This window comes from Artemia franciscana, chromosome 11, assembly GCF_032884065.1.
Source record: "Artemia franciscana chromosome 11, ASM3288406v1, whole genome shotgun sequence".
Lineage (NCBI taxonomy): Eukaryota > Metazoa > Arthropoda > Branchiopoda > Anostraca > Artemiidae > Artemia > Artemia franciscana.
The window spans coordinates 2,445,610-2,471,508 of NC_088873.1; the positions used below are offsets into that span (position 1 = coordinate 2,445,610).

The 25,899-nt window shown below is 35.6% G+C and overlaps 1 protein-coding gene across 2 annotated transcripts in view; it reads right to left on the reverse strand.

The window, feature by feature from the left end:
* Window positions 1-5,795: 5,795 nt before the first annotated feature.
* Window positions 5,796-25,899, reverse strand: part of LOC136032684 (adenosylhomocysteinase-like) — a 44,720-nt gene continuing 24,616 nt past the window's right edge. For both annotated transcript variants that reach the window (XM_065712981.1, XM_065712980.1), the window contains exons 4-8: window positions 22,697-22,885; window positions 19,826-20,041; window positions 13,640-13,837; window positions 7,446-7,640; window positions 5,796-5,994 (exon numbers count right to left, since the gene is read on the reverse strand). In XM_065712981.1, coding sequence (XP_065569053.1) covers window positions 5,863-5,994; window positions 7,446-7,640; window positions 13,640-13,837; window positions 19,826-20,041; window positions 22,697-22,885 — 930 coding nt within the window. In that variant the 3' untranslated portion in view covers window positions 5,796-5,862. The remainder of the gene's footprint in view (window positions 5,995-7,445; window positions 7,641-13,639; window positions 13,838-19,825; window positions 20,042-22,696; window positions 22,886-25,899) is intronic.

Genomic DNA, 25,899 nt, shown 5'->3' on the forward strand with positions numbered 1-25,899 from the left:
AATATTGAAAGAATTTTTAATGTTGAAACAGAAAACTGTTAGGATGCAAAGATGATTTTGAAGCCCTAGGTATGTAGTCTTCAGATCCATTTACTCATCCTGTCCCTTCAAATCGTGTCTTTCCCAATTACTATTGTTACAGAAAATCAGCAACGGTTTTTAATAAGTTTAATTTTATCAATAGACCGTTTTTCTGTTTAAGATTTTGCCAATTAATGTTTAAAGACTAATTCGGAAGACGCTAAATAGTAGTAGTTTTTTGTTGGTAAAGATGTATAGTCCTGTAAACAAATGAAGTTAAGTAAGCAAGTTAATTTTCAAATGAAAGTAATTAACAACATTAAAGTTTGAAGCAAAAACAATTATTTTTCAGCAGCTATACTCCCTCCTGAGCCCTCCGTTATATGCGCAAGAGCTCTACAGTATTATGCTAAAAGAATTTATCAGTATAACAAATTTAGCTGACGATCTTCTAAACGTTTCTATTAGCAATTATACTATTTAAGCCTAATGAACATTTATAGCTCTTCGAATCCTGAGATACTGAGTAAAAAACATCTTATTTTATTCCAGTTGCCCTTGTTCTTTTGCGGTCGCTCTTAAGGCATTAAAGACAAAATAAAAATTTTAGTTTAAATTATGGTTGACTAAGGCTCTGAGTGACGATGTTCTTCTAAATATCAAAATTCACTAAGATACAATCACCCATTCGTAAGTTATAAATACCTAATTTTTTCTCTCCCTTTAGCCCCCCAGATGGTTGAATCTGGGAAAACGACTTTATCAAGTCAATTTGTGCAGCTCCCTTACACGCTTACCAATTTTCATCGTCCTAGCACGTCAAGAAGCACCAAACTCGCCAAATCACTGAACCCCTCCCCCCAAAGAGAGCGAATCCAGTACAGTAACGTCAATCAAGTATCAAGGACATTTGATTATTCTATCCACCAAGCTTCATCCTGATTCCTCCACTCCAAGTGTTTTCCAAGATGTCCCCCTCCAACTCCCCCCAATGTAAAAAGATCTGGTCGGGATTTGAAATAAGAGCCCTAAGACATGGATTCCTTCTAAATACAAATTTCATTAAGATCCGATCACCTGTTCGTAAGATAAAAATACCCCAATTTTCCAAGAATTCCGGTTTCCCCCTCCAACTCCCCCCAATGTCACAGGATCTGGTCGGAATTTAAATTAGAGCTTTAAAACACAAGATCCTTCTAAATATCAAATTTCATTAAAATCTGGTCACCCTTTCGTAAGTTACAAATACCTCCATTTTCAAATTTACCCCCCCCCCCCCCAACTCCACCAAAGAGAGCAGATCCGGTCCGGTTATGTCAGTCATGTATCTTAGACAGGTTTTTATTCTTCCCATCCAGTTTCATCCTGATCTCTCCGCTTAAGTATTTTCTAAGATTTCCGGTCCCCCGCCCAATGACGCTGGATCTGGTTGAGATTTAAAATAAGAGATCTGAGGTACGAGGTCCTTCTAAATACGAAATTTCATTGAGATCTGATCACCCGTTCGTAAGTTAAAAATACCTCATTTTTTCTAATTTTGCAGAATTAACCCCTCCCTCAACTACCCCCAAAAAGAGTGGATCCGTTCCGGTTATGTCAATCATGTATCTAGGACTCGTGATTATTTTTTCCACCAAGTATCATCCCGATCCCTCCACTCTAAGTGTTTTTCAAGTTTTAGGTTTTCCCCTCCCAACTTCCCCCCTAATGTCACCAGATCTGGTCGGGTTTAAAATAAGAGCTCTGAGCCACGACATCCTTCTAAATATCAAATTTCATTGAGATCTGATCACCTGTTCGTAAGTTAAAAATACCTCATTCTTTCTAATTTTTCAGAAATAGCCCCCCCCCAACAATCCCAAGGAGAGCGGATCCATTCCGTTTATATCAATCATGTATCTAGCACTTGTGTTTATTTTCCCCACCAAGTTTCATCCCGATCCCTCCACTCTAAGTGTTTTCCAAGTTTTAGGTTTCCCCTCCCAACCCCCAATGTCACCAGATCCGTTCGGGATTTTTAATAAGAGCTCTAAGACACGATATCCTTCTAAACATCAAATTTCATTGAGATCCGATCACCCGTTCGTAAGTTAAAAATACCTCATTTTTTCTAATTTTTCAGAATTAACCCCCTCCCCCCAACTACCCCAAAGAGAGCGGATTCGTTCCGATTATGTCAATCATGTATCTGGGACTTGTGCTTATTTTTCCCATCAAGTTTCATCCCGATCCCTGTTTTTCCGAGATTTTAGGTTTCCCCCCTCCAACTCCCCCAATGTAATCAGATCCGGTCGGGATTTAAAATAAGAGCTCTGAGACACAATATCATTCCAAAGATCAAATTTCAGTAAGATCCCATCACCCATTCATAAGTTGAAAATACTTCATTTTTTCTATTTTTTTCGAATTAAGCGGCCCCCCACTCCCCCCCAGATGGTCAAACTGGGAAAACGACTATTTCTAATTTAAGCTGGTCCCGTCCCTGATACGCCTGCCAAATTTCATCGTCCTAGCTTACCTGGAAGTGCCTAAAGTAGCAAAACCGGGACCGACAGAATTGGCGGTTGCTATATGTCACTTGGTTAATACCAGGTGCCATAAAAATGGTGGAGCAATGCTGGGTGATCCCAAATTAACAGTTCTATAAATCTCAAATCCAATCAGCAAGAAAAGAAAAATTCAATATCCCACCTTGAAACTCCAAAATAACGCGCTAACCCCGGGAGTCACGTATGGTTCGAATCATTTGCTCATAGAACTAAAAAAACACTCATGCTCACACAAACATCCAAAGCTATTGAAAAAAAAAAAAGAGGAAACAACATTATCCGATCGCCTATCCGAGAAATTTCCAAAATCATAAGCTAGACAAGGGAGTAGCGCATGATTTCCACATTCACCCACTCATACAAGTTAACTAACTCATTCTCAAACAAACATCCAAACCCGATTCAAGACATTATGGAAAAACCATAAAAAATCGATTATTTGCTAGAAATTCTTTAATATTCTTATAATCCGCGTTCTTTCGTTTGCTGCTTTTATTGGAATGTGTACAAGACATTTTAGCTTTGAATACTATAGTATAGCAACAAAAATCGTCTATTCAGGTTAAGTCTTGCGCTTCAATCATTAAAGGAGGAGTGCTTTGTGGTCTAAAGCTTAAAAGGTTACCATAAAGCTTGCCAATGATTAGAGCTGCTATTTTGTAAGTCAGGCAAGGGGGTTGGGAAGAAAAGATGTAAAGCTTCATCTCCCCCTTCATTCTATATCAATGCACATGATCGAGTATCCCATTTTTTCCTTTTAACTCAGTGTTTGTCTCCAATTTATGTGATATTTTCTGATTGTCTAGCGACGAGAAACCACCCTGAACAATTGAGGCCATAGAGGCTAACTCAACTATAATAGAAATAATTATCACAAAAAGAAGTTTATATCCAAAATTGGATGCATAAAAGAACTTTAAGACCAAAACACTTGTGGCTTCTGTCATAAAGAATTGGTATATCTACTACACATTAATAAGGAAAATACCATTAATCTGGGAAGGCTTGATGAGGTGGGATTATATTCTGGTACTCCCTACTGGAATCAAGGGTTTCAAGTGTGACAAAAAATATTCATTATTATGAAGTGTTTAAAATGGTTACACAAATTCTCTTTAAGTAAAATGACTAGATGAGTCAAAAACACAAATACCACCAACAACACATTAATTGTTGGTTTTTATATTGGTTGGTTATTAATTAATCAATTAAAAAATTAATTAATTATTATTTAGTATTTAATTGGTTTCTACAGTTTAAGCTACTCAGTTATACCATCTCTAGTAACCACGTTTTGCTCTCATTCTTATTCCCACTTAAACGAATGCAGTAGTTGAACCCTAGAAGTATTACCACATTTTACCAGTTGGGAGAGGAATATACAATTTTTTACATTATATTTATTCATTAATCATCAGAGTCAATTCAGCAGCACAACCATAAAATCTAAAAAACAACAACATAAAGTAAAGCTTGTGAATTTGGCTTCTGAACTTTCAAATATTTGTCTCAAATACAACATATCTTTATGACAAATATCTTCTCATAATTGTAGTAGTAGCATTTGATCTCTTTATTATCTTGTTGATTTTAAAGGAATATTAGGTTTTTGAGATGAAGAGTCCTTTTACCCTTCTTACATTTCTTCAAACCCTGCGCGTTCAATCTTAGCCTACCTTTAAGCAATATACTGCATACAAGGAGTCCGTAACTACGGCCTGCTTTTGCAACAAAACGCTTAACAAGACCTAAACAAGTCAATTTGATATAATACACAATCGAGAGGCCGAGGCAACCAATAGTACAGGAAGCGATAAAAACTTGCAGTCATATTTGTTGGAGTAGATGAACCGAAAAAATTTAGGTTTACTTGCGTTATAGATCTCTAAGCGCCACGAGAATACACCTAGATGTACTACGCCAACGAGCAGTTAGAGTAGCAGCGCATGTGTGCCGAAGTCAAAAGTTCTTTTATTATTCCACGCCACCAATTCAAGCTTTTCATCTCTTTTGTCTCAATCAATCAATAAATCAGCAAGGAGACAATGAAGATAACCTCTACTTGAAGGAAAACTGGCAATGAGGGCAGAATTGAAACTATTTTACATAAATAATTACAAACAGTACAATTAATTTGCATAATACTGAGGGGACAGCAGACATCGAAACTTGACTTATAACACAAAGCAAGGCCTTAACAAGCCGAGTACATTCCACTTGGAACAACTTCTACAGGTGAATGATGAAAGGAAGCTTCTTTTTTTGAAACACATTTGCATTCCAGACTTTTCCTCAAATTCTCGACTGCGTTTTAAATTTATCTTAATTTTCTAAAAGAATCACAATTCCTTGTGTTCTAAAATTTTGAAAGAATATTGGGCAACCATAATGGATATTCCTCTCAATAGTATTTAATTTAATGAAATTATATTTTTCAAATCTAGGGAGAAGGGAGCAATTTCTTCCATGAAAATCTAGGAGGAGGGGGATATTTTGAAAAAGTTCTACAAACCCTTTGAAACTAATTTTTTTTATGGGATGCTGACTGCCTGGCTTTGATTTTCTACCTCACGTCAATAGGGTGGGTTTCATTTACCCAGATGGCCAGTGTTTACTGGCGTTTGAGGCTCGCATCTTCTGATAATGAGTTAATTGCTGCGTTACGCACACGCATGTTAATACTTTTGCTCTATATTTAGAAGAAGCTTGCTTTTTGAAGCTATTTGTGCGTTGAATTCTTTCGTTTATCTTCTTTTGTTATATAGTCTTTTCGAAAGGTATTGTTTTATAGGTTTTCCGACGAAAGTAGTGAACTAGCGTAAAATAGAATAACCTAAAATAGTTATGACCAAATTATGCCACCCTTGCCGGGATAATGATTTATAGAATGTGCATGAAACAGGAAGGTTTCTAAAAGTAAATTATTCTCCAAGACATTTTCTGATAATACCTAGGGTACATTCCAGAACTTAATCATCAGTACCGATTTATTATTAGCTGTAATTACTTTTGTTTAAGACAACTGGTAACACAAATTTATAAGCAATTTCTATTGATACAAGCACAGGACAGACTAAAATGTTAGTCCCTTTTATGTATTATCAGCATCTTCGACAACAAATTTCTTATTATATTGCCATTTTAGACTAAAGATTACTGATGATTGAGCTATGGAACACAGCCATAGACTTCTGACCTAACGGCAATAGACTCAATATAAGGCGATTTGAATAAAAATTGCTGTTTGAAACCACAGAAAACAAAAAGATAACGCAATCCTGCATGTTCAGAACTAATATCTGTAAAATTCTGGCTTGAAAGGTCCCTCTGCTGGGATCCCCACATATGATGCTTGGTCCGCCGTCAGTTTTGTCAATTTGGCTCCCAAATGCTCCAAGTGCAAGGCAGCCACTTCTTCATCAAGCTAGAAAAAAATTGGGATTATTATTAAGAACAACAAGTATAGGCCTTCAAAGAGAGTTCAGTAAGGAAATATAGGACAACAAGAATAGCATCTCTTTATTCCTCAGTAACTATTAATTACTGGATGCTCGTTTATTGCGTTGAGCTAACGGAGTGATTTTTATATTTTTAGAGGGAAGAGAGCGATGAGCATTCTAAACCTTGCGGATCTGGATTCTAGGGAATAACCGAAGACGAAGAGGGTGTTTTACGCCAGTATCGATTTGGATTTAAATTCATCACTTTTGTTTAATTTCATGATGAAATAACCAGGAGCATTCGACACATATCGAAGGGGAGAGAGGGGTGAGGAGGGGGACACAAGATAAGAGCACTTTTTAAGTTGTGTACATTCACAACTTTTTCAAAGTGAGAGGCAACCCCAACCCCTCAGTAAATAATTAAATTGACTGCTACTTAGAATAAATAAACAACCCGCGCCAAAAAGTAGATTTTTTTGGCAAAAAATTGGAATTTTTAGGCTGTAGGCTACTATTGATCGAGAAACTGGACGTTTGACCTAATCTAAAGGAACTAAAAGCGCTTTACAAACGGAGTAGATCATTTTTGTTCATATTCATGGACTAGATCAGGAAAAATGCTATTTGCACGACCGTAGTGCGAATGCAACAAAAGGCCGTCACCATACGCACCATTCAGAGCATAGTGAGGGTCAACTGTGATGGCCGACTGTATGCACACAATCTTTTCACTCGCTCGGGCATTAATCGAGTATTCTAGCCTATTTCCTTAACAGACATCATGTATCTAACTTACATCAATCTCTAATAATTTTTTTTATCTTAAAACAAAATTTCATAATTTTAGTCTCTTTTCAAAATAAACGTTTACGAAACTACTATTTTTATTATGAAAGTACTTTTCAGTATATATATATACATATATAGTACCCGGACCATGGGATTCACCCTGGCCCTGGCACTCGGCGGGCTTGTATAAATTTGATTCTCTAATCCTTTATTTGGATAATCAAAGAAATTATGGCGAGGATTCAACCCCTGCTTCTTGTTAATGCATCAAAGAATCATACATTTTATAGGATTTGTTTTCTTCTCGGATTCGTTGTGATTCTCACCGTTGGTTCTCTTCTGACCACTGATTCGATTTACAATTCCATGTGATCATCCCTGTCGCTTTTCCCCTAACTGCAGATTTTGTTGTCCAATATTTTCATTTGAAATTCGTAGTGATGTTTGTTGTTGCATGTCTTCTAGCCGCAAATATTGTCTACGCTTCATTTTCTTGCATCACTACAGAAGACATTTTTCCATACCTTTTGCTACAGCTGTTCGGATTCTTTCAAAATCATTACATACATACATGAACATTAAATGTATAGTCGTAAAACATTACGACTATAAATCAGAGCACAAAATCACCCTAGAAACATACCTTTTTAGGAAGAATGTGAACGCCAACTGCATACTGGCCTGGCTTTGTCCACAACTCAATTTGAGCCAATACTTGGTTTGAAAATGAGGTACTCATCACAAATGAAGGATGACCCATGGCGCAGCCAAGATTGACCAGACGACCTTCAGCCAACAGGATGATGTGATTTCCATTTGGTAATTTATAACGGTCAACCTAAAATAAAATTTAATTAGTTCTCTATGACTCTAGGAGCAAACTTGTACTAGTGTCAACAGTAAAAATACCGACGCCTTATAGTATCTTTTTGCAACAAAGCGAAATCGGTATAGTTAGTAAAATCAGTGAAGCAAAAAAGTGTTAGATCTCAGTTCCAGTAAAAACTTGCAGTTGCAAGAGAGAATGCACTTAAACGAGCTTTTAGCATCATAGAACCTTAGAAATTGATCCTCCTTTGCCCCCAGAGGCACTTGGGACATCCAAGAAGAGTCGCCAGTCATCTCTCATCCTTGCGGCCACCAAGACATCCTCCAATTAAGGTTGAATTGAAGCATTGAGATTTTTCAGCCCGGTAGCTACGTCGTAGGGCTCCTCTTCTTCTGGTACCATGTGGCTACCACTGAAGGGCGACATTCGATAGCTGATTTTCGGACATGCCGATCACTTGCGCAAGGTATCTCCACTTCCTATATTTGATCTCTTCGGTTATCAGTGGATGAGACGTCTTCTGTCGTACAGTAGCTTCCGTTACTTTCTGGGACCAGTGAATACTTAGAATGAGTCGAAAACACATGTTTTCGAGCGCGAGGAGTTTATTTTCAAATTGTTAAAAAACAGCCAAAACTCACAGAACAGTCGAGGGTAGACAAATTCAGATTAGTTACACATTTCTAATAAAAAAATTAAAATGTGCAACTCTCCATATAAAAGAATATTTCATTTGGCAATATACGATATATTACTGTTTATAATAAGGACAATCACTTATTATCTTAGATTCCCATTAATTAGATTTTTTTGTAACACGAAACGGCTCACGGATAGCGGATACAAGAAAATAGCAAAAAATGTTCACCCACAAAATGGTTCATTATAACTGCTGAATCGCTACAAATATTATCAGATACTAGAACAGTAAATGGATAGGAATAGACTAAATCAAGTTCTTGAAGCAAAGAAAAATATTCAAAGGGCTAACTCATGTTAGCCTAGCCTACCTATGTCTAACCAAAGAATAATTCAAATCATGCATGTTCATTTCCCTGGTAATATCCCCAAAGGCGCTGAGGATTAAAGTCTTGAACTAAAAGGATATGACCCTCACATTTTTTGTCAAATATTGACAGAAAAATTCTGATAAACATGATCAGTTTCTAAGCTACTTACAATTTATGGTTTATAAAAAGCTTTCAATTCAGAATAAAGGATGGGATTTTCAACAGCTCATTTGAAATATTTCAACGCAGCCGTGGAACCATTGTGATGTATTGACTTGCAACAAAAAATAGAGGAAATTTATTGGTTCACGCAGACGGCCGTTTTTGCGTGAAATCGCACCAGCGGGAACCCAGGATTTTAAAAAAAACAAAGATTTACTAAGCACAGAAATTTTAGCAGAAAAAAGAAAAGAAAAAACAAGTAAACAAAAATCTTATTCTTTGAACATCCAGCGTCAGCTAGAAAGAAACAAAAACAAGATAAAAAAATTCTTTGAGAATGAAGAAAATGGGATCCGATTTCCCGCAAAAAGTTGAGACAGTTGAAAGGATTAGATTTTGACACGCTTCCAAGAAATCGAAAAACTTCTATTTCCCTGTATTTTTTTTTTTAAATTTTCATTTTGAAAAATCTCCTTTATTATTAGAAACATACCAACTGGATTAAAATTATAGAAAAACAAACAAGACACAAAAGAAAAGAAATTAAAAATGAAGAAAATATAAAAAGCGACCAATATAGCAAGTAAATCGACGATGAAAACGTATTTAATAGACATTGCCAAATTTTACAGGAAAAATCTCAATTGATACAGAACTGTTCACCCGCCACTCATTCCTTGTTTCCCCTGAGAATCTTAACTTCAAACATTTAATTTTTAATCTTTGGTCCATACGGAAGCTTAAGGATTCCAACCAAACACAATGAGAGGACTCCTACAGGAGTCTTTTTGCACAAAGAAAAGACTCCTGTAGGCCTCTGAAAAAATAGTAATATTGAAACATAACCAAAAACATCAAGGCATTTTAAAAATCCAGATTCCCCCTCCCCTTCCGATATTTAAACTTTGTTAATTAAAATTTTGCGTGCATTGGTATTTTATAAGTGGCCTAAGTATTTAGTATAATTGTTGTAAGTAGTTTTCAGATTTTTATAGTGTTTCCTTCTGGTGAGGCCAACCATTAAATAAGACCATTTTTTAACCCTGTTTTCTTTCTGTTCGCTATCCATACGCGTAAGTAAATTTTCGAACCAACAGGCTAAATCTTCGGACCAACAGCCTTAAAAACCTAATACTTCAATGCATTTCGGTAACGCGAGTGAAGAGTCTAAGCTTCTTGATCAGAGGTTTCCAGGTTCAATCCTGCCCTCCGTGAGAGTATTGGCTTAATTTTACACTTTCTGGCAGCTTTTTAATATTCAATATAAGTAATTGACAGTGCGAATAGTGATTTTTGCTCAATCTTAAAAAGGGTTCTCGTTAATATAAACGAACAAACAATAATTCTGGGTGAAGTGTTTAAGTATTCGACTTTTTCGTTAAATTTTCTCTCATTTTGTAGCTAAATCATATAAAATTAGTACTTTCATCATGTTAGTTGACACATCAACTTTTTCCATTGTGAGTACTTGACTTCTTATTTTTATTCGTACTTGACTAATTCATTTGTATTACAAAATTTCTATTTTTAATAAACCGATGGATATTCGTGTCTACCATTATGTTCTGTTTCTTTTGTCAAACTGTGAGGCAATAATCTTTTAGTTAGAAACAGTATAGAATGAAACTTGGATAATTGTCAATGTTTAATAGTATTTCCAAATTTCAGTTCTAGTTAGCCTATAATTATGTTTGCTTAACTGATTTAATATTTAGCTCAATAATATGAGTTGGAGCTAACAAATTAAATACAATTTTATACTTAAAATAAAAAAATAAACTTAAATAGTTTTATTGTTCATTGTCAAAAAGAGACTAAATTAAAAAAAGAAGAAGGCATACATATTTGATGGAAAATGGGGACATCAAATAAAGGCCACCCTTTAAAAACTTAAGTCGACAACAATATACTATCTTTTTACAAAATTTTAGAGAGTTTTTGAAACTCATTGAAGCTTTTATTATTATTAATAAGATAAACTGGGATCCTTATTTTTACATCATCTGTAATTTGAAATTTTGAGTAAAAACACTGGTTGATAAATAAATGTCTAAAATCATAGAGCTGATAGAGAACAACTGATTTTACATCATTCAACAAGGCTGTTGTAATTGAAATCAGTTCGAAAATTCTGGGCTTCTGACCAGTTTCATTTACAAGGATTCTATTTCAATGGAATTTCTTGTTGAATTAAATAGAAAAATATCTAATTTAGAAAACAAGATTTTTTTTCGATTATCAGAACAGAGTTGCATTAAAACTTTAAACATCACTATTAAAACGTGACAAAGAGAGACAGAAATGTACTGTGTATGAAGGGGTTGTCCTCGCTTAGTCCACAACACTCTACACTAATGTAAAGCAGTTGTTCCCAGCCCATTTCTGGTCATGCCCAACAGAGCCCAAGGGGATATATTTAAATGTCCCCTTGGGATATTTAAATTAATGCCATCATTAACTCTGTATCTTTTTTAGGTTGTCATCAAAGCTCATTTTATACTGACGAAAAACATTGTCAGAACATAACACCTTTTATAAAATGTACAACGTTATTGAAATACTATCATGTATCTTTTTTGCTCTTTAAATGCATCTGAATGTAATATAATTCGTATGCAAAATATTTTTTTCCTAAATTAAGGCTCTAAAGTATAGTCAGCCGAAGGGTGTACGTGGCCCGTCCAAATATTGGCATGTCCCACCGGTGGGGCCTGCACCCCACGTTAGGAAACATGGGTCTATCTTCATTAAAGAAAATTTCCCTCATTAGTGTCATTAAGCAAAATTTCCATTCAAACTATAGAAAACTAAAAAAAATGTCAGTTGTACAGATTGACGCAGAAACACAGGAACGTGTGAAACCTGCAGTGACAGTTATGTAAAGCTGGCAACACTGTAAAATAGAAACTTTTCAAGAATAAATCCTTTAAGTACAATGTATAGATAAAAAGAATTTACAAAAGTTATATTCTTTAGTCTATTTTATAGTATTTCCACCTATACATGGCTGCAAGAACGTTTCATCAAGAAATTTTGCTCGACTTTTAATGAGGGGAGGGGGGAGGAATTTAAAACAAGACATCTTTAAGTATTTGCAACTCACTGAATGACAAAAAAAAATGCAGCTATTTGATTCCTAGGTGTCAGCTTGGACCACCAAGCCTGGCAAATAAGAGTGGGGGGGGGAGGAGGTGTCCTAAGATGGATCCAGGAGCAAAAAATGTTTTTATATTGATGGCCATATATTTGAGTGTGTTTTTAGAACACAATTTTTTTCTATAATATATATATATATATATATATATATATATATATATATATATATATATATATATATATATATATATATATATATATATATATATATACACATACATTAAAGCTGGAATATAATTTGCAAGCATACCAAACTCTAATCATTTTTAGGGAATTTCAGAATGGATCCATATAAACAAGTATTTAATAAGACCATAAAGTTTTAATAAACTCACTTTATACTGATTCTGACTTTTTCTAACTCTGACAGGTAAAGCTATACATTCAATGACACTAGTCGTTTTCAAGTCCATTTAGTCTTTATTACAATGCCAAAGGTGCGTATCTTAAAAACATCCCAAACTCTTTGGATTAAGCCCCTATGCAAAATAATTTGGTCATTCACCAGAAGTACGTCTTTATCAACACAAAAGAAAAGAATTATGCATGAAAAAATACGAACTACTAATAGAAAGAGAAACATTAATGGTTGTTTGTGTTTGTATCAGCGAACTATAGCTCGGGAACGGTATTAGAGCAAAACCCGAAATGTTCTTGGATATAGGAGATCTAGAATGGAGTTCCTCTGAGGTTTAAGGAATTTTCGAATTATTTTTCTTCAAAATATAGAACAGGAATATGTTTTTCTTGTCTTCTAAATATGAATAGTAACAATAGCTGCACGAAGAACAAGGAAAGCGTCGCGGTGCAACACCAGTATGTATTGTTTTTATGATTACCAGTCTGTAGTTCGGCAACGGTAAGAAACAGAAATTCTTGGCTTTTACTGCGAGGAAAGGACAATAAAATGTCCTCTATCCCAAGCTCTTTCTTCTCATACGCCACTTTCAAATTTTCTTGGTTCCAGTCGAGCTCCCTAAATTTCTACCATATTGTCAAAACTCGCCAAAGAATGCGAAGATTAGATCTAACAATGGAAATCTCTGTTGCGGCTGGTTTCCAACCGCAAATTAACAGTTTTTGAAAAAGAATCTGAGAATTCATTAGTTAATTATTTGATTGAAGGAATCGCGAGCGAATGTCAAGAAAGTAAGGGTGGGTGGTAAGAAAATGGTTCCATCCATTTTTTTTTTTTTAAATTACTCAGAGAACGAGAAATTCATAAAATCTCGCTCATTTTTGAACAAAAAAAAAAAAAAAAAAAAAAAAAAAAAAAAAAAAAAAAAAAAAAAAAAAAAAAAAAAAAAAAAAAAAAAAAAACAACAACAAAAGAAACTAGTAAATTTGCTTGTGCTGTATGCTTCAAATACTTAACTATTACACTAATAATTACTATTGTTTTCATATTACATTGTCGTTTGAGAAAAGTCGTAAAATAATCGAATAAAATAAATTCTACAATGACCCCTCCCGGCCTCTGGAGGAGTTGTGTACAATGGATCACAATTAGTAATTTCATTGAAACTGAGACAAGAGTTGCACGATCACCCCTCAATGAGTTGCGGTCTCTGGCTCAAGATCGTCCGACGTTGAGGTCCCACATTCTGCCCTATACACCACTAGGCGTCGGAGGATCTAAGCTTAAGTAAGTAAATCAAGCATAAACAGTAGTTCTCATACCTGTGGTTTAATGCTAATTTTTTCAACTGCATTATCTACAAGCCACTTGACATCGATTTCACAGTCAAAGTGACCAATATTGCAAACAATAGCATCATTTCGCATAGCAGCAAAGTGCTCACCGCGGATAATGTCTTTGCAGCCAGTGGTGGTAACAAAGATTTGTGCCTTGGACACTGCTTCTTCCATGGTTGTGACCTAACAGGAAAAATGGAGCTAAATATAATAAATATATACTGATTAATAATAAATATATAGTAAAATAAAACCAAACAAGCTGATATCCAGCTTATTGCAACATATATAATCAAGCCACATACCAAAGGGTGTGGAACTTCTCGAAAGGTAAATAAAACTAGTCTAAGATTCTATAGGTTTCCTTTTGAAGCAAAGGGCGACAAAATACCAAAGTCATCTAGCCTTAGCCTTCAAAATCTAAAATTGCTTATAAAAACCTTAATTAAATTTTATTAGTTGATATTTTATCTTTTTTGTTACTACGTAAGATTGCCAAAAAAAAAAAAAAAAAAAAAAAAAAAAAAAAAAAAAAAAAAAAAAAAAAAAAAAAAAAAAAACCTGTCCCCAAATGGACAAAAAAGGAATAGTTGTATTATCTTTTAAAACTAGCCAATGTAATTCATACTAGCCTAGTCCCAAGTCTTTTACATGCAACAAAAATCGTCTGAAAAACAAAACAATCACCTAACTTGCGATAATATCAGAGCTGTTCCAAAGAAACTTTTAGCATTTAACTGAAAACAAATATGAATTAAAAATAAGCTTGTTTGGAATTTACAAATTTAATGGGAAATACTACACTGCAAGTTGTGCTACTAATTTTGAATTTGTAAAAAATCCATGTTAAACCACAAAAAATTCCAGATTCATCTATAGAACACAATTCTGCCGGATAAGTATCCTTAAAGAAGTCCCAACTATCCCTGCTCAAGCACCAAAGATAAAGTCATCCAAGATCAGTACAAAAAAGATGTGCTAAATTTAAAAAATCTCAAGAAAAATTAGCATCTCGCTGTGCAATAAAAGTGAAAACTCAGTTTAGTTATACCATTAATCGGAGCTTTAAAGGATATTAAAATGACACACCTTACTAAATATTGCAAAATATTTAAACAAGGCCTGATACTTTAATAAGTTGTCAGAGAAGTCATTTTTGAGTAGCCATGAGTGGCCTTACTCACAATCCGTCAATTTTGAGTCAGATACAAACTGGATAATGAAACACAATAATTGTTTCTCTATGATTTCAGTTTTTTTTCTTAAATGAAAGCAAATAAACGACAATGTGGCGCATTAACCAAGCCCCTAAGAGCAAAACTAGAAGAGCCTATGAAAAGAGAGCTGTGTTCCAGTAAAGGAAAACAAAGGGGCTTCAAGTAAAGGAAAATTATTTATGAAAAATGCATAGATAACAACATTTTTTTATTTGACAAACATTCAATCGATTCATTATAATAAAGATATTTGAAGTAATTAAGACACGAAGAGAAAGCACGCTAGATGTAAGATGGTTCTTGAACATGGACGTCAGACAAAATTCAGAGGGTGGCTGGCGTTTACCCATCCACGGAAAACACCCCCCCCGTAGAAAATAATCCCTCGATGACCCCCCCCCCGTGGAAAATAAGGCTTTCCAAATTTAATATTCTTTGAGTTTGTTTTTATATTCCGAACAGGGAAGGAATTTGGGTGCTGACTCAAGTTTGCTCAAACTGACGCCACTGACTCAAGTTTAAGCTGTGTAAAACTCGAAAACAAACCGATCAGTTAGTTAGTTTCTTTCAGCTTAGTAGTCTAGGAAAATTGTGAAAAAAGGGTTAATTCTAACAAATACAAATGATTCTTTGATTTAACGACCATAAAACATGTGCGGATTCCGAATCCAAAAAGTTTGCCGCTCTAGCTCTTTCACAAATTTGAGTTTTTTGAGGTTGAGGCAAAAGATGTTGACTGAGTAAATACAAGCAAATGTGATTATATATGTCTTTTCTATGCTCTTTTTTTGCTGACGAAACAAAACTAAATGTTTAAAGTAAAAAGAATTGTTTGGGGCTTAAATATTAGAGAAAGAGTGAGGTTGGGGGAAAGGTTCAGCCAACAGACGTATATTAAATTGGCCTATGGCAAAACATTTGTAGCCTCGCGCCTTGGTAACAACCAAGACTGGGTCCAGGTAAAATCCAGTATGGCTGGAACCTTAGTCTTGTGAAAGTGAGTAAGAATGAGGAGGAGTGAAAGTTGAGACACATATTTGGCAACAACAAAAAACGCATTCTGTCAAAGAACTTCCCTTAGCTGAGACGAAACACAAAGTTCTCAGACTTACTTATTTAAAATGGGATTGCCACGCTAATGATTTCTTAAAAACGTACAAATGCTGCATTTTCTCTTCTTAAACTCCTTAAGAAATTTAAATGTCTAAAATCACATTGTTTGAGGATTTTTCTCTCTTTTGCATGTCCTACCCTCGAATACGCTTCTCCAGTTTGGCATCCTGGCATCTCTAATGAATTGTCGGACAGAATAGAGGTAATTCATAAAAGGTGCCTAAGAATTACCTTTAATGAGGGTAAAGTGCCCTCCATTTCCCTTCTTGAGAGCAAATCTAGTCACCCTTAAGGAAATGAGAGCACATATTTTCTTGCGTTTTGCCCACAATGTCGTGCATAACCCTCGTACTACTTCTCTTTTCCCAAGTGAACATTTACCCCCCCCCCCCCCGAACTCGCCCCCTACATTCTGCTTCAAGAAAAATCCCCCTTCTTGCCCAAATAAGAGTTTGCACTGAAAGATACAGAAGAACATTCATCCCTCACATAGTTGAAATTTTAAATCAATACACCTCCCCCGCCTTATCACTCCACTTTTGTCTCATAGTTTTAGTATTTATTTTGCAATTGCAAACTCATAATTCTTACTAGCTAGACTTTTGTTTAAATTCGTTTTCCTGGTTTTAATTTTACGACTTTTTATCGTTTGACTTTTTTATTGATTGCATTTTTATGATTTTATGACACTAACCATTTTTTTCTTTTTTTTTTAACTGACACTAAAATGCGAATTCGGCCCTTTTGGGCTTGTGATGTCTCATCTTATAAATCTTACTTTATTATTAGTTCCAAAGAAGAGATAAATATACTCAGATATAATGCGACACAGAGATCAATTACAAAAAGCAGATAAAAATCATCTTGCAATCCCTATATTTCGATGTTTGCTGACACTGAAGCATTTCACTCAAATTAACTGGACTGGGTTTCTTGATGATGATAACCCTTTACTGCAAGTCCTACTTGAAGAGGAGGTTTAATGGCCCAAGGTCGAATGGCTGACATGATGCTTTGGCCAATAGCAGCTTTCAGTTTAGTATCTTTTTGCTCACGAACAAGTTCTCCAGGATGAACTTCAGAATCTGTGGCAGGTATTTCAAACTTTATTCGAAATTTTTCAGGTCGTTCCTGTCGCTCTTCAACAACTCAGCCGCCGCACTAACAATGTTCCTTTTCTTCTAGTTTTCGTCGCTATCATTTGGTTGTGCGTAGAAGTTTCACAGCATTGCATAAGTCACCGGCCTTCATGAGGCAACACTAGCCTTACCGTTTGTCTCAGCAATCACTACTCCTTACCAAACCTCTCCTTGACGAGCTTCTTCATGTAAAATTGGCAATACAGGCTCTTCTGAATCACCGAGAAACTCACCCAACATGTTGACCAAATTGTTAACTGTTCGTCATCATTCGCTTCAAAGAACCGCATCACCCCTTCAAATTCTTGCTTTTGATTCATGTTTACTTCCCCACCTCTCTTTTTTTCGAGTCTGTCAGTCGGATTTCCTTAATTTTTCAAAGTGAGGTTCTTGCCAGATACGAAGTTGCAGTAACATGTTTTGTGGTATATAACATCTGCTGCATGTATATCCAAATTTGGTGCTAGAATTCGGCCGTGAACTTCCTAAGACCAGTCATCATTTCGCTTTTGACTAAGTCCCACCAGTATCTTACCGAACTCTTGTGCGGACACGAAAGCTGTTTTCCTTCTTTTTTTCTTCTTTTGAGTCTTCTCAAAAACCACTCAGCTCGAACAAAATAAACAATGGGTTTTGAAATCAAATGGTCCAATCAGGCGATTTGAACTCCCCCTCTGGGACTCATTTTGCTTGACTAAGAATCGGAAGTACTGGTAAGGTATTTGCATTTGTGTAAGAACTTCGGCATGACTTGTGAAAACAATCCCCCACAACAGCCGTCACATCAGTTCATTCTCACTTTTCACTTGATTCGTTTATGCTTCACGCTCATATTTCAGTCACAACATCTTTCTCGTCCGCCTCGAAAATTTCTTTCTTACAGATTAAAAAAATCATCAGTCTAGACTAGAATTCCACCCCATAAAATGACGTAACGAGTTAATTAAAGAAAAAGAGAAACCAAATTAATTTTAAAATTTTCAGGTATTTTTCTAGTTTGAATTAAAAAATGAAAATTATCAGTTAGACACCATAAGTACTTTTGCAGCTTACAAAAGAAGTTGAGCGATTCTGTAAAAATTCTCAGAAATTATTCTAGTTTCAATTGACAAATTAGATTTTTTGTTAATTCTTGTACCTCAAATCTACTTCTGTATCCGCCGCAAACCGAAAATCCTTCGAAACTCGTGGATGATGGCAATTTTCGAAAAAGTAAGACTTATATGTACGTCAAATTTGCCTCAGAGACTACCGCACTCTCTCCACCCTCAGTCCAAGTTGCTGTTATGTTCTGATGTATGTAGGGATGTTAAATCAAACCCCTAAACCACTTCCTAAATTCGAAATTATAAATTTTTTGTGAAAGATTTCAAATTTGTGAAATTTGTGAAAGAGCGTCAAACTTTTTTGATTTGGAACCAGCACATATTTTTTAGTCGGGTAGGGAAGGATCATTTGTATAGCAATTTGTTTGAGGTCAAACCACATTTTTACTAGACTATAGCGTGAGACAATACACAGACAAGTGATGAAAGGAGTTGCCCCTTCCACAAGACCTTGCTCTTTACACTACAGTTTTGACTTTTTGTCCTATTTCTTTAAGAACGATTCCTGAAACACAATGACCGTTTAATTAGAGTAATGAGCTTTGTTTTAAAATCCTATAAGAAACTTTAGCGCAAAGAGTGAGTCTTGAGGAGGAGGCAACCCCTTTCATATACGTAATGATTTCTCTTCGTTTTAAGGTTTGATGTTGCTCCTTACTCTCAATGAAACTCCATACTCTCCATGAAAAATTCCGGTACTTGTGTATTATAAGATACTCGCTCAAGTTTACCATGTGTAAAACTCAAGAACATGCCGATTTCTTCGTTACTTTAGAAACAAATTCGGGCTATATATTTGCACATTAGGGGGAGGGGGCGTAAAGTATAGCGGGTCTGCATGTAAAATGTGTAGGGTACAGTTATTCTACATATAATGAAGTAAGTATTGTTTTCTGACTTTAAACTGTCCAAATACTCCAATTAAACTGTACAAATACTTTCTGACTTTAAACTGTTCCAAATACTTTATCTCGTGCAAATATGTGCAAATATATAGTCCGAACTATATGTTTCCCATCTATTCTGTCACTTGTCTCACGCTAATACGAAAGAAACGAACGAAAAAAACGGTTTGTTCTCAAGTTTTACACAACGTAAACTAGAGTGAGTGGCGTATAATATACAATTACCAAAATTCCTTACCCCTACGGAAAATAAAACATCAAAACTAAAATAAAGTTCTCAAATTTGGAAAGCCTTATTTTCCAAGGGGGGGGGGGTATTTTCCTCGGAAGGGAGGGGTATTTTCCTCGGGGGTAAACGGCTAGAGCCGTTAAAGAGAGAGGGAGAATAGAGGAAAACAAAGCGAATTTGAAGACAGCAAATTGAGGAAATTGAGAATCAGGAGACACGAATCGAATTAAAACATGATTAAAAAGGAGCAAGATCATAACAAGTAATAGACCTTTGTCCTACAAGACATTTTATACTCTTTATAAAAACGTCGAAGAGAAGACTTACCAAATCCACCTGATAAACAGAAAAAAACAAATCAAGAGTGGATGAAACTTAAGGTGATATGCAATCCTAAGCATACAGAAGTTCCTGTAACACAAAGAAGTCAAATAAATAATTGAGAGCCTTAAAGCTGCTTACCTCATAGCCTTCCATTGCGGCTTGAAGAGCATTGATGGGATCAATTTCTGTGATGAGAACACGTGCACCAAAAGCTTTTAATGACTGAGCACTGCCTTTGCCAACATCACCATATCCAGCAACAACGCAAGTCTTTCCGGCAAGCATAACGTCTGTTGCTCTCTTGATGCCATCTGTTAAGGATTCTCTACAACCATATAAGTTGTCAAATTTGGTCTGTAAAATTCAGAAAAGTATCAAAACACAGGGGTAATTTGCTATGGGACAGGGGGGAGGCAACTGCCCCCTTCAGACCCAAGTTTACCCTCCTCAGATCTCAGTTTGTCCCCTAGCTGAAATTTAGTTTCTGCAAAAAAATTTGTCAAAATTAAGATAAGCCTGTATAATTCAAATATCCAGAGAAACAGGTAAGTTTTCTTTGGTATATGTTTGCGCTTATGGTAACGTATGACTCAATTTTCAGTTTTCAATGTCATTTTCACTTGATTTGGGAAAATTGGCTTCAACTTCGCCGCCTCTCAAGGATTTTGACGAGATTACGCCACTGATCAAAAATTGTAACATTTACTTTGTTAAAGATAAATTACTTCAAGAACGTATCCATAAATTCGGTAGGAAAAGATGGATTCGCTTCATTTTGTGTAGTTGTCACTTACATAGTTTTTATAATTTATACTTTATATACTTTATTTATTGTATACAATATACAATACACTACATATTATATACAATACTTCATTTATACTTACATAGTTTATATAGTTGTCACTTACATTCGTAAAAATCTGCAGAGCAAAAAGAATAAATTGTAACTTTTACATGAAATTACATATTATAGCTACAAATAAGAACTATCAGAATATTTCTTTTGTCAACAATCCAACTAGTTTACCAATTCAAAGTGATTTACTTCTCTTGGATCAAATTAGTTTAGCGCCGGATGACATGCCCCCAACCATGCATTACGCTCCCGACCAAAGGCATCGAACCAGATGATCTACACCTGCGCAACACAGACCATTGATCAGAATGCGATATTTTTTTAATTAGTTCAGGAACATATACGTAAAATTCGGTACGAAAAGACGGGATTACTTAATTCTTTACAGTTGTTAACCATATCTATACGAATTAGCCAAAAAATTGGAATTCGAGCATTTATTTTGCCAAAGACCCAAACAAAAAATTAAGCAGGCCGATAGACCTTCCGTGTCTGCAAAAATACTATGGAATTCAGGGATTCTCTGATGAGAAAAAGGAAGTATTAGCTATAAACGTAGATTTAATATATCTAATGTAGAAAAAAAAAACCTTTTTGGGTTGGAGGTTGCAAAAGCATTTGAATTGAGATTTCCATTTTATAAGAGCCTTCCTTGGTAGTATAAAGATCAAGATCTTAACCATTATTTTCCTCAGCATAAGAACCTACCATCTTCAAACTAGCTTGGACACCAATCCGCAGCAAGGGCCACTTGATCTTCAGAGCCAATACTAGCAAAAAGAACTTCTTTCTCCCACCTTTGATTACCACGAGGAATCTTTCCTAGCCCACGGCCAGCGCCGTGGCTATTCCAAGTGGGGATATGTTCCAAGTGGAATATGGGAATATCCAGGACCATCCACTGTCCGCCCAGCCAACTCCACAATAGGTTGTGGACACCATCAGAATAGTTTTATTGAATATCCTGCAAGCCCACAGATTTGATAAATTTGTGAGAAATATCAGGCACAAAGGTCTTTGCATCGCACCCGGGAAAAGCATCGGGGATGCAGAAGATTCAATTTGTGAGTCTGACACGATTGACGCATCCAGATGCGAGAGTGAGTCTGAAACGGAAATTGATGGGTCGACGAGCGCTGGCTCTTCTCTGTCAAGAGGGACAGCAGCCAAAACGAATTCAAATTACTAACCAAAAACCTTCAAGGATTACATTTATAAGTATTTTGTACTATTGGAGGTAGATGATCCTTTTTCTGGCACCTTGCTGAACGTGATATGACTGCGAAAAAAAAGAATGGGTCCTTCAGTTTTTTTCAGGTTGAAAGACTCAGCATCCATCCGTTCCGATCGGGTAGAGGAAGATCTTCCTTATGCCTTTATACCTATCTTCCAGTATGCCTTCATACCTATCTTGTCGGTTGGACAGTGGGAGGCACAATACGAGAAAGTTTTAGAGAGGGAGGTGAATTTATGCGCTTGTATTTATGTTGTTGTGCAAGTTTTTGTCTGCAAAATTATGTTTTTGAGATTTACTCTTTTCTTTTGTTGGTTTATATTGAAAAATATGCAAAAATAGGAACACTTTCATCTTTTTACAATTTAAAAATAAAAGCTGTTCTTCAAGTACTCAGATCTTGGCACGTTAACCATAAAATAACCGGACCGAGCTGTATGCCTTCATACCTGTCTTGTCGGTTGGATAGTGGGAGGCACAATTTTTCTTGACAATTTTACATTATTCTCTAGAAAAAAGTCTAAACAATAATAGCATTCTGGTTCAGTGAATGGATCATTATATTAAGATGGGGAGGGGGTACTATCCCTTGATCAAGGCTCAGGTCTTCCAAGTCCTATCGCCTTCACATCCCAAAAACTAGGCTCCATTTGTGGTTGGGGAGGGCAATGATGGCCTGTGAATGGATAGACTTGAGACTAATACAACTACTACTGCTAACAACTTACTGCAACATCAAGCAGCCTGAGGCCAACACAGCTATGCACGCTTCTTGTCATCCCAATCTATTCAAAGCCTCCTTCTTTTTACCCTCCCAAGAAGCTCCTATTTCCCTTAAATCTTACCTTATGACATCCTCTCATCTTGTTTGGGAACCCATTGCTAATCAATTTAATGTTGTATTACTAGAAATTACCTTTGTAACTGAATCGTTGACATTAAATGCAGGGATTTTCAGTTTGTTATTCATAACCATTTTGTAGAGATTCTTGACTCCTGTTGTTGTCTCTTCTGAGAGGCCTCTGATATTAGGTAGCAATTGAGGGTACTTCTCATGAACATAATTGGTAAGGTCACCACCATCATCAAGAATCATGTTGAGTGGCTAACAAAAGAAAAATAGATGCTGAATCAAAGACAAACACATTTATTGTTTTTTATCCGTTGAAACTGACCAATTAAATGTCTAACGTCTTGGACGCTTCGGTTAGTATTGAGCTGGGTCGCTCCTTACTACAGTTCGTTACCACAAACTGTTTGAAAATTAAGAAATATAGGTTGCTGCGTTTGAAATAGATGTTTGATCAACATTTTCCGGTTAGCATAAGAAACCTTATATATTTTCATTTTATTTTTATTAACTGCCCAAGAAAAAGAAAAAATAAGGAAAAGAAACAAAACAGACCAGTACTTATTTAAAGACAGATTCTTTTTGTGGCAAATAGAAGAATTAAGGAACTCAAGTAAGATAAGATAATATTTATTTGCAAAAGACTATCACAAGCTCTATAGAGCCGAATTCGCTTTATATGTCAAGTAAAAGCTAAAAAAAAAAAAAAAAAAAAATTCAAAACAGTACATCAAGTCAAACACTTAAAATTAAAAGGAATTAAAAAAGCAAAATCTTCAAAGATAAAGGGCAAATCAGTAAACTTAACAATTAGATTACAAAAACATTGCAGTAAATAAAAAAAGAATAAAGACGGCAATAGAGGAAAAGGGGAATTGGCAATTACATAATCACGAATTATTATTAAGGTGTTGCAGAATAAAGGGTATAAAACTTTTGCGAAACCTTTCTGTAGCAGCACGGATGGGAGAGTAAGTTGGGATTGCTAAGGAGGCTGACCGGGGGAGTCGGAGTCTAATGGGATTGTGAAAATCAGGGAGTAAGTCCTCAGTACGGGGATTGGAAATGACTGATTTAGCGAAAAGCAGGCACATTTTTTCCCTCCTTTCTTTTAAGGTGGTAATGCACGCAGCTTTAAGGAGGAAGGAGTATGGAATTTTGCCTTCTTTGTAAATGATCCTGAGCGAACGCTTTTGGACTGACTCGATTTTGTCACTAAGTTCATTTGAAAGTTGCGAATGCCAGACCGGACATGCATATTCCAATAACGGCCTGATAAAGGATAAGTAAACACGGAGGGAATGTATCTTAGGACAATTAAATTTGTTTAGTAGCTTAAAGATGGATAGTGAAACATTTGCTTGTTTAACAATGTTGGAAACACGCGTGTCCAACTTAAGATCATTAGAAATTGTGACACCAAGAAGCTTAACATGTTTCAATAGCATTTCGCTTGGGATCGGATCGCAAAAAGCAGGAGTAGATTTCAAGAAGTTGATTGTCATTATCTGTGATTTAGTGGGATTTACTGTCATATTTAGATTCTTGGATTCATCCGAACATTGGGTTAGGATTTCAACGGTGTCACTTCAATCAAAGGGGCAATCATCTTCAATCACGGCAATCAAAGGGGTAAAATTACCCTTGACTGGGCTGCCCACTTAATTGGACAATCTGTCTTGGCTTTTTTCTACAATTGACCATGACTTTGACCTTTCCCACAACTATTCCCTTTTCCACAAAATTTCCTAATATTCCTATGACATACTTCAAGGATCGACAAGTCATCAACATATTTCCATCTTTGGGGGAACTCCTTGCCAATTTCGTTAATCATGACAAGAAATAATAGTGGTCCCAATAAGGTTCCTTGAGGTATTCCACAGTACCTAGGGAGGGGGTTAGAGAAGGTATTTTTGTATTTTACAACTTGTGATCTGTCTGAAAGGAACGATATAACAATATTTACTAAGAGTGGGTCAATTTCAAAGTTATCATGTAGTAAACGAATTAGGATACTGTGGTCAACTAAGTCAAAAGCTTTTTGGAAATCGACTAAAGCCAGGTTTAGCCAAACATTTGGTTTCTCTAGTTCACTCAGAAGACAGGTTGCTGCGTTAAAAAGCTAGAGAATAAAATCATGAGGGGGCATGGAATTTCCCTTGACAGTTTTATGTTAAGACCAACTATATATAATATAAAATATTATTTATATAAAGAAATAGAACTTAGCGTCAACCATGCATGGTAATGAACAGGTAATATTCATATCAAAACAAACTATGATGGATCAACTTTGAAATTACTGACTGAAAATTATTAGTATATAAATGTTTGCGTAGTTTTAGAAAGAAGGAAATGCAGGGTGTTCTGCAAGTCACGTGCCATACAGATTATTATAGAAATATATATTACTACCTGTTTTATTAATCAGAATCATAAAAGATGCTCAAAATCGTCACCCCAATTGCATCGATACATGCATCTATTCTCTTTACAAAACTACCATTTACTCTTTAGAGAATTTTAGTGCTAATTTTTCTTTTTTTACATTTAGCTGTTTTCACACCTTTTAAACCAAGCGGACGCGGAAGACCCTGTCTATATATATATATATATATATATATATATATATATATATATATATATATATATATATATATATATATATATATATATATATATATATATATATATATATTGAAGGCTCAGTAAAGAAATCGACCTGTCTTTTGGGATCAGTGTTTAAGTGTTAGTTATCCTAATTCTACATATATCGGAATATATCACGAGTTCTTTCGGGTTATTTCGTAAATTCAGCTGGAGCAAAATCGGGCTTGAGGCCTCTCCAACACTTACCGCGCAAGGCAAAAGCGCAAAAAAAACCAGACAGGGTTTAGTTAGCCTGACAATCTACCGTGGTAAAGAGGGGGGGGGGGTTATTAGTAGTGGTGGACCAATAACAGAGGCCTTATCTCTTTGAGGTAAAAGCTTATCTCTTTGAGGTAAAAAAAAAACAGACAGATGTTAGTTAGCCAGACAATCTACCTACCTTATTGGTAATTCCAGTAAATATCCTAGCCAATTACTAATATTCAGCTACGAAAATAATAGTGTGAAGTTTAAAAACTGGTACTCAAAGCGAGTATTCTGATTTTACAATCAGAGTCAATAGGTTTCTGATACTCGCAAGAGAGTGTCCGCTTTTAGATTTTTTGTATGCCTGTCATTGGACAGGTTCTTTTAACTCCAGCAGACTTGACAGGTTT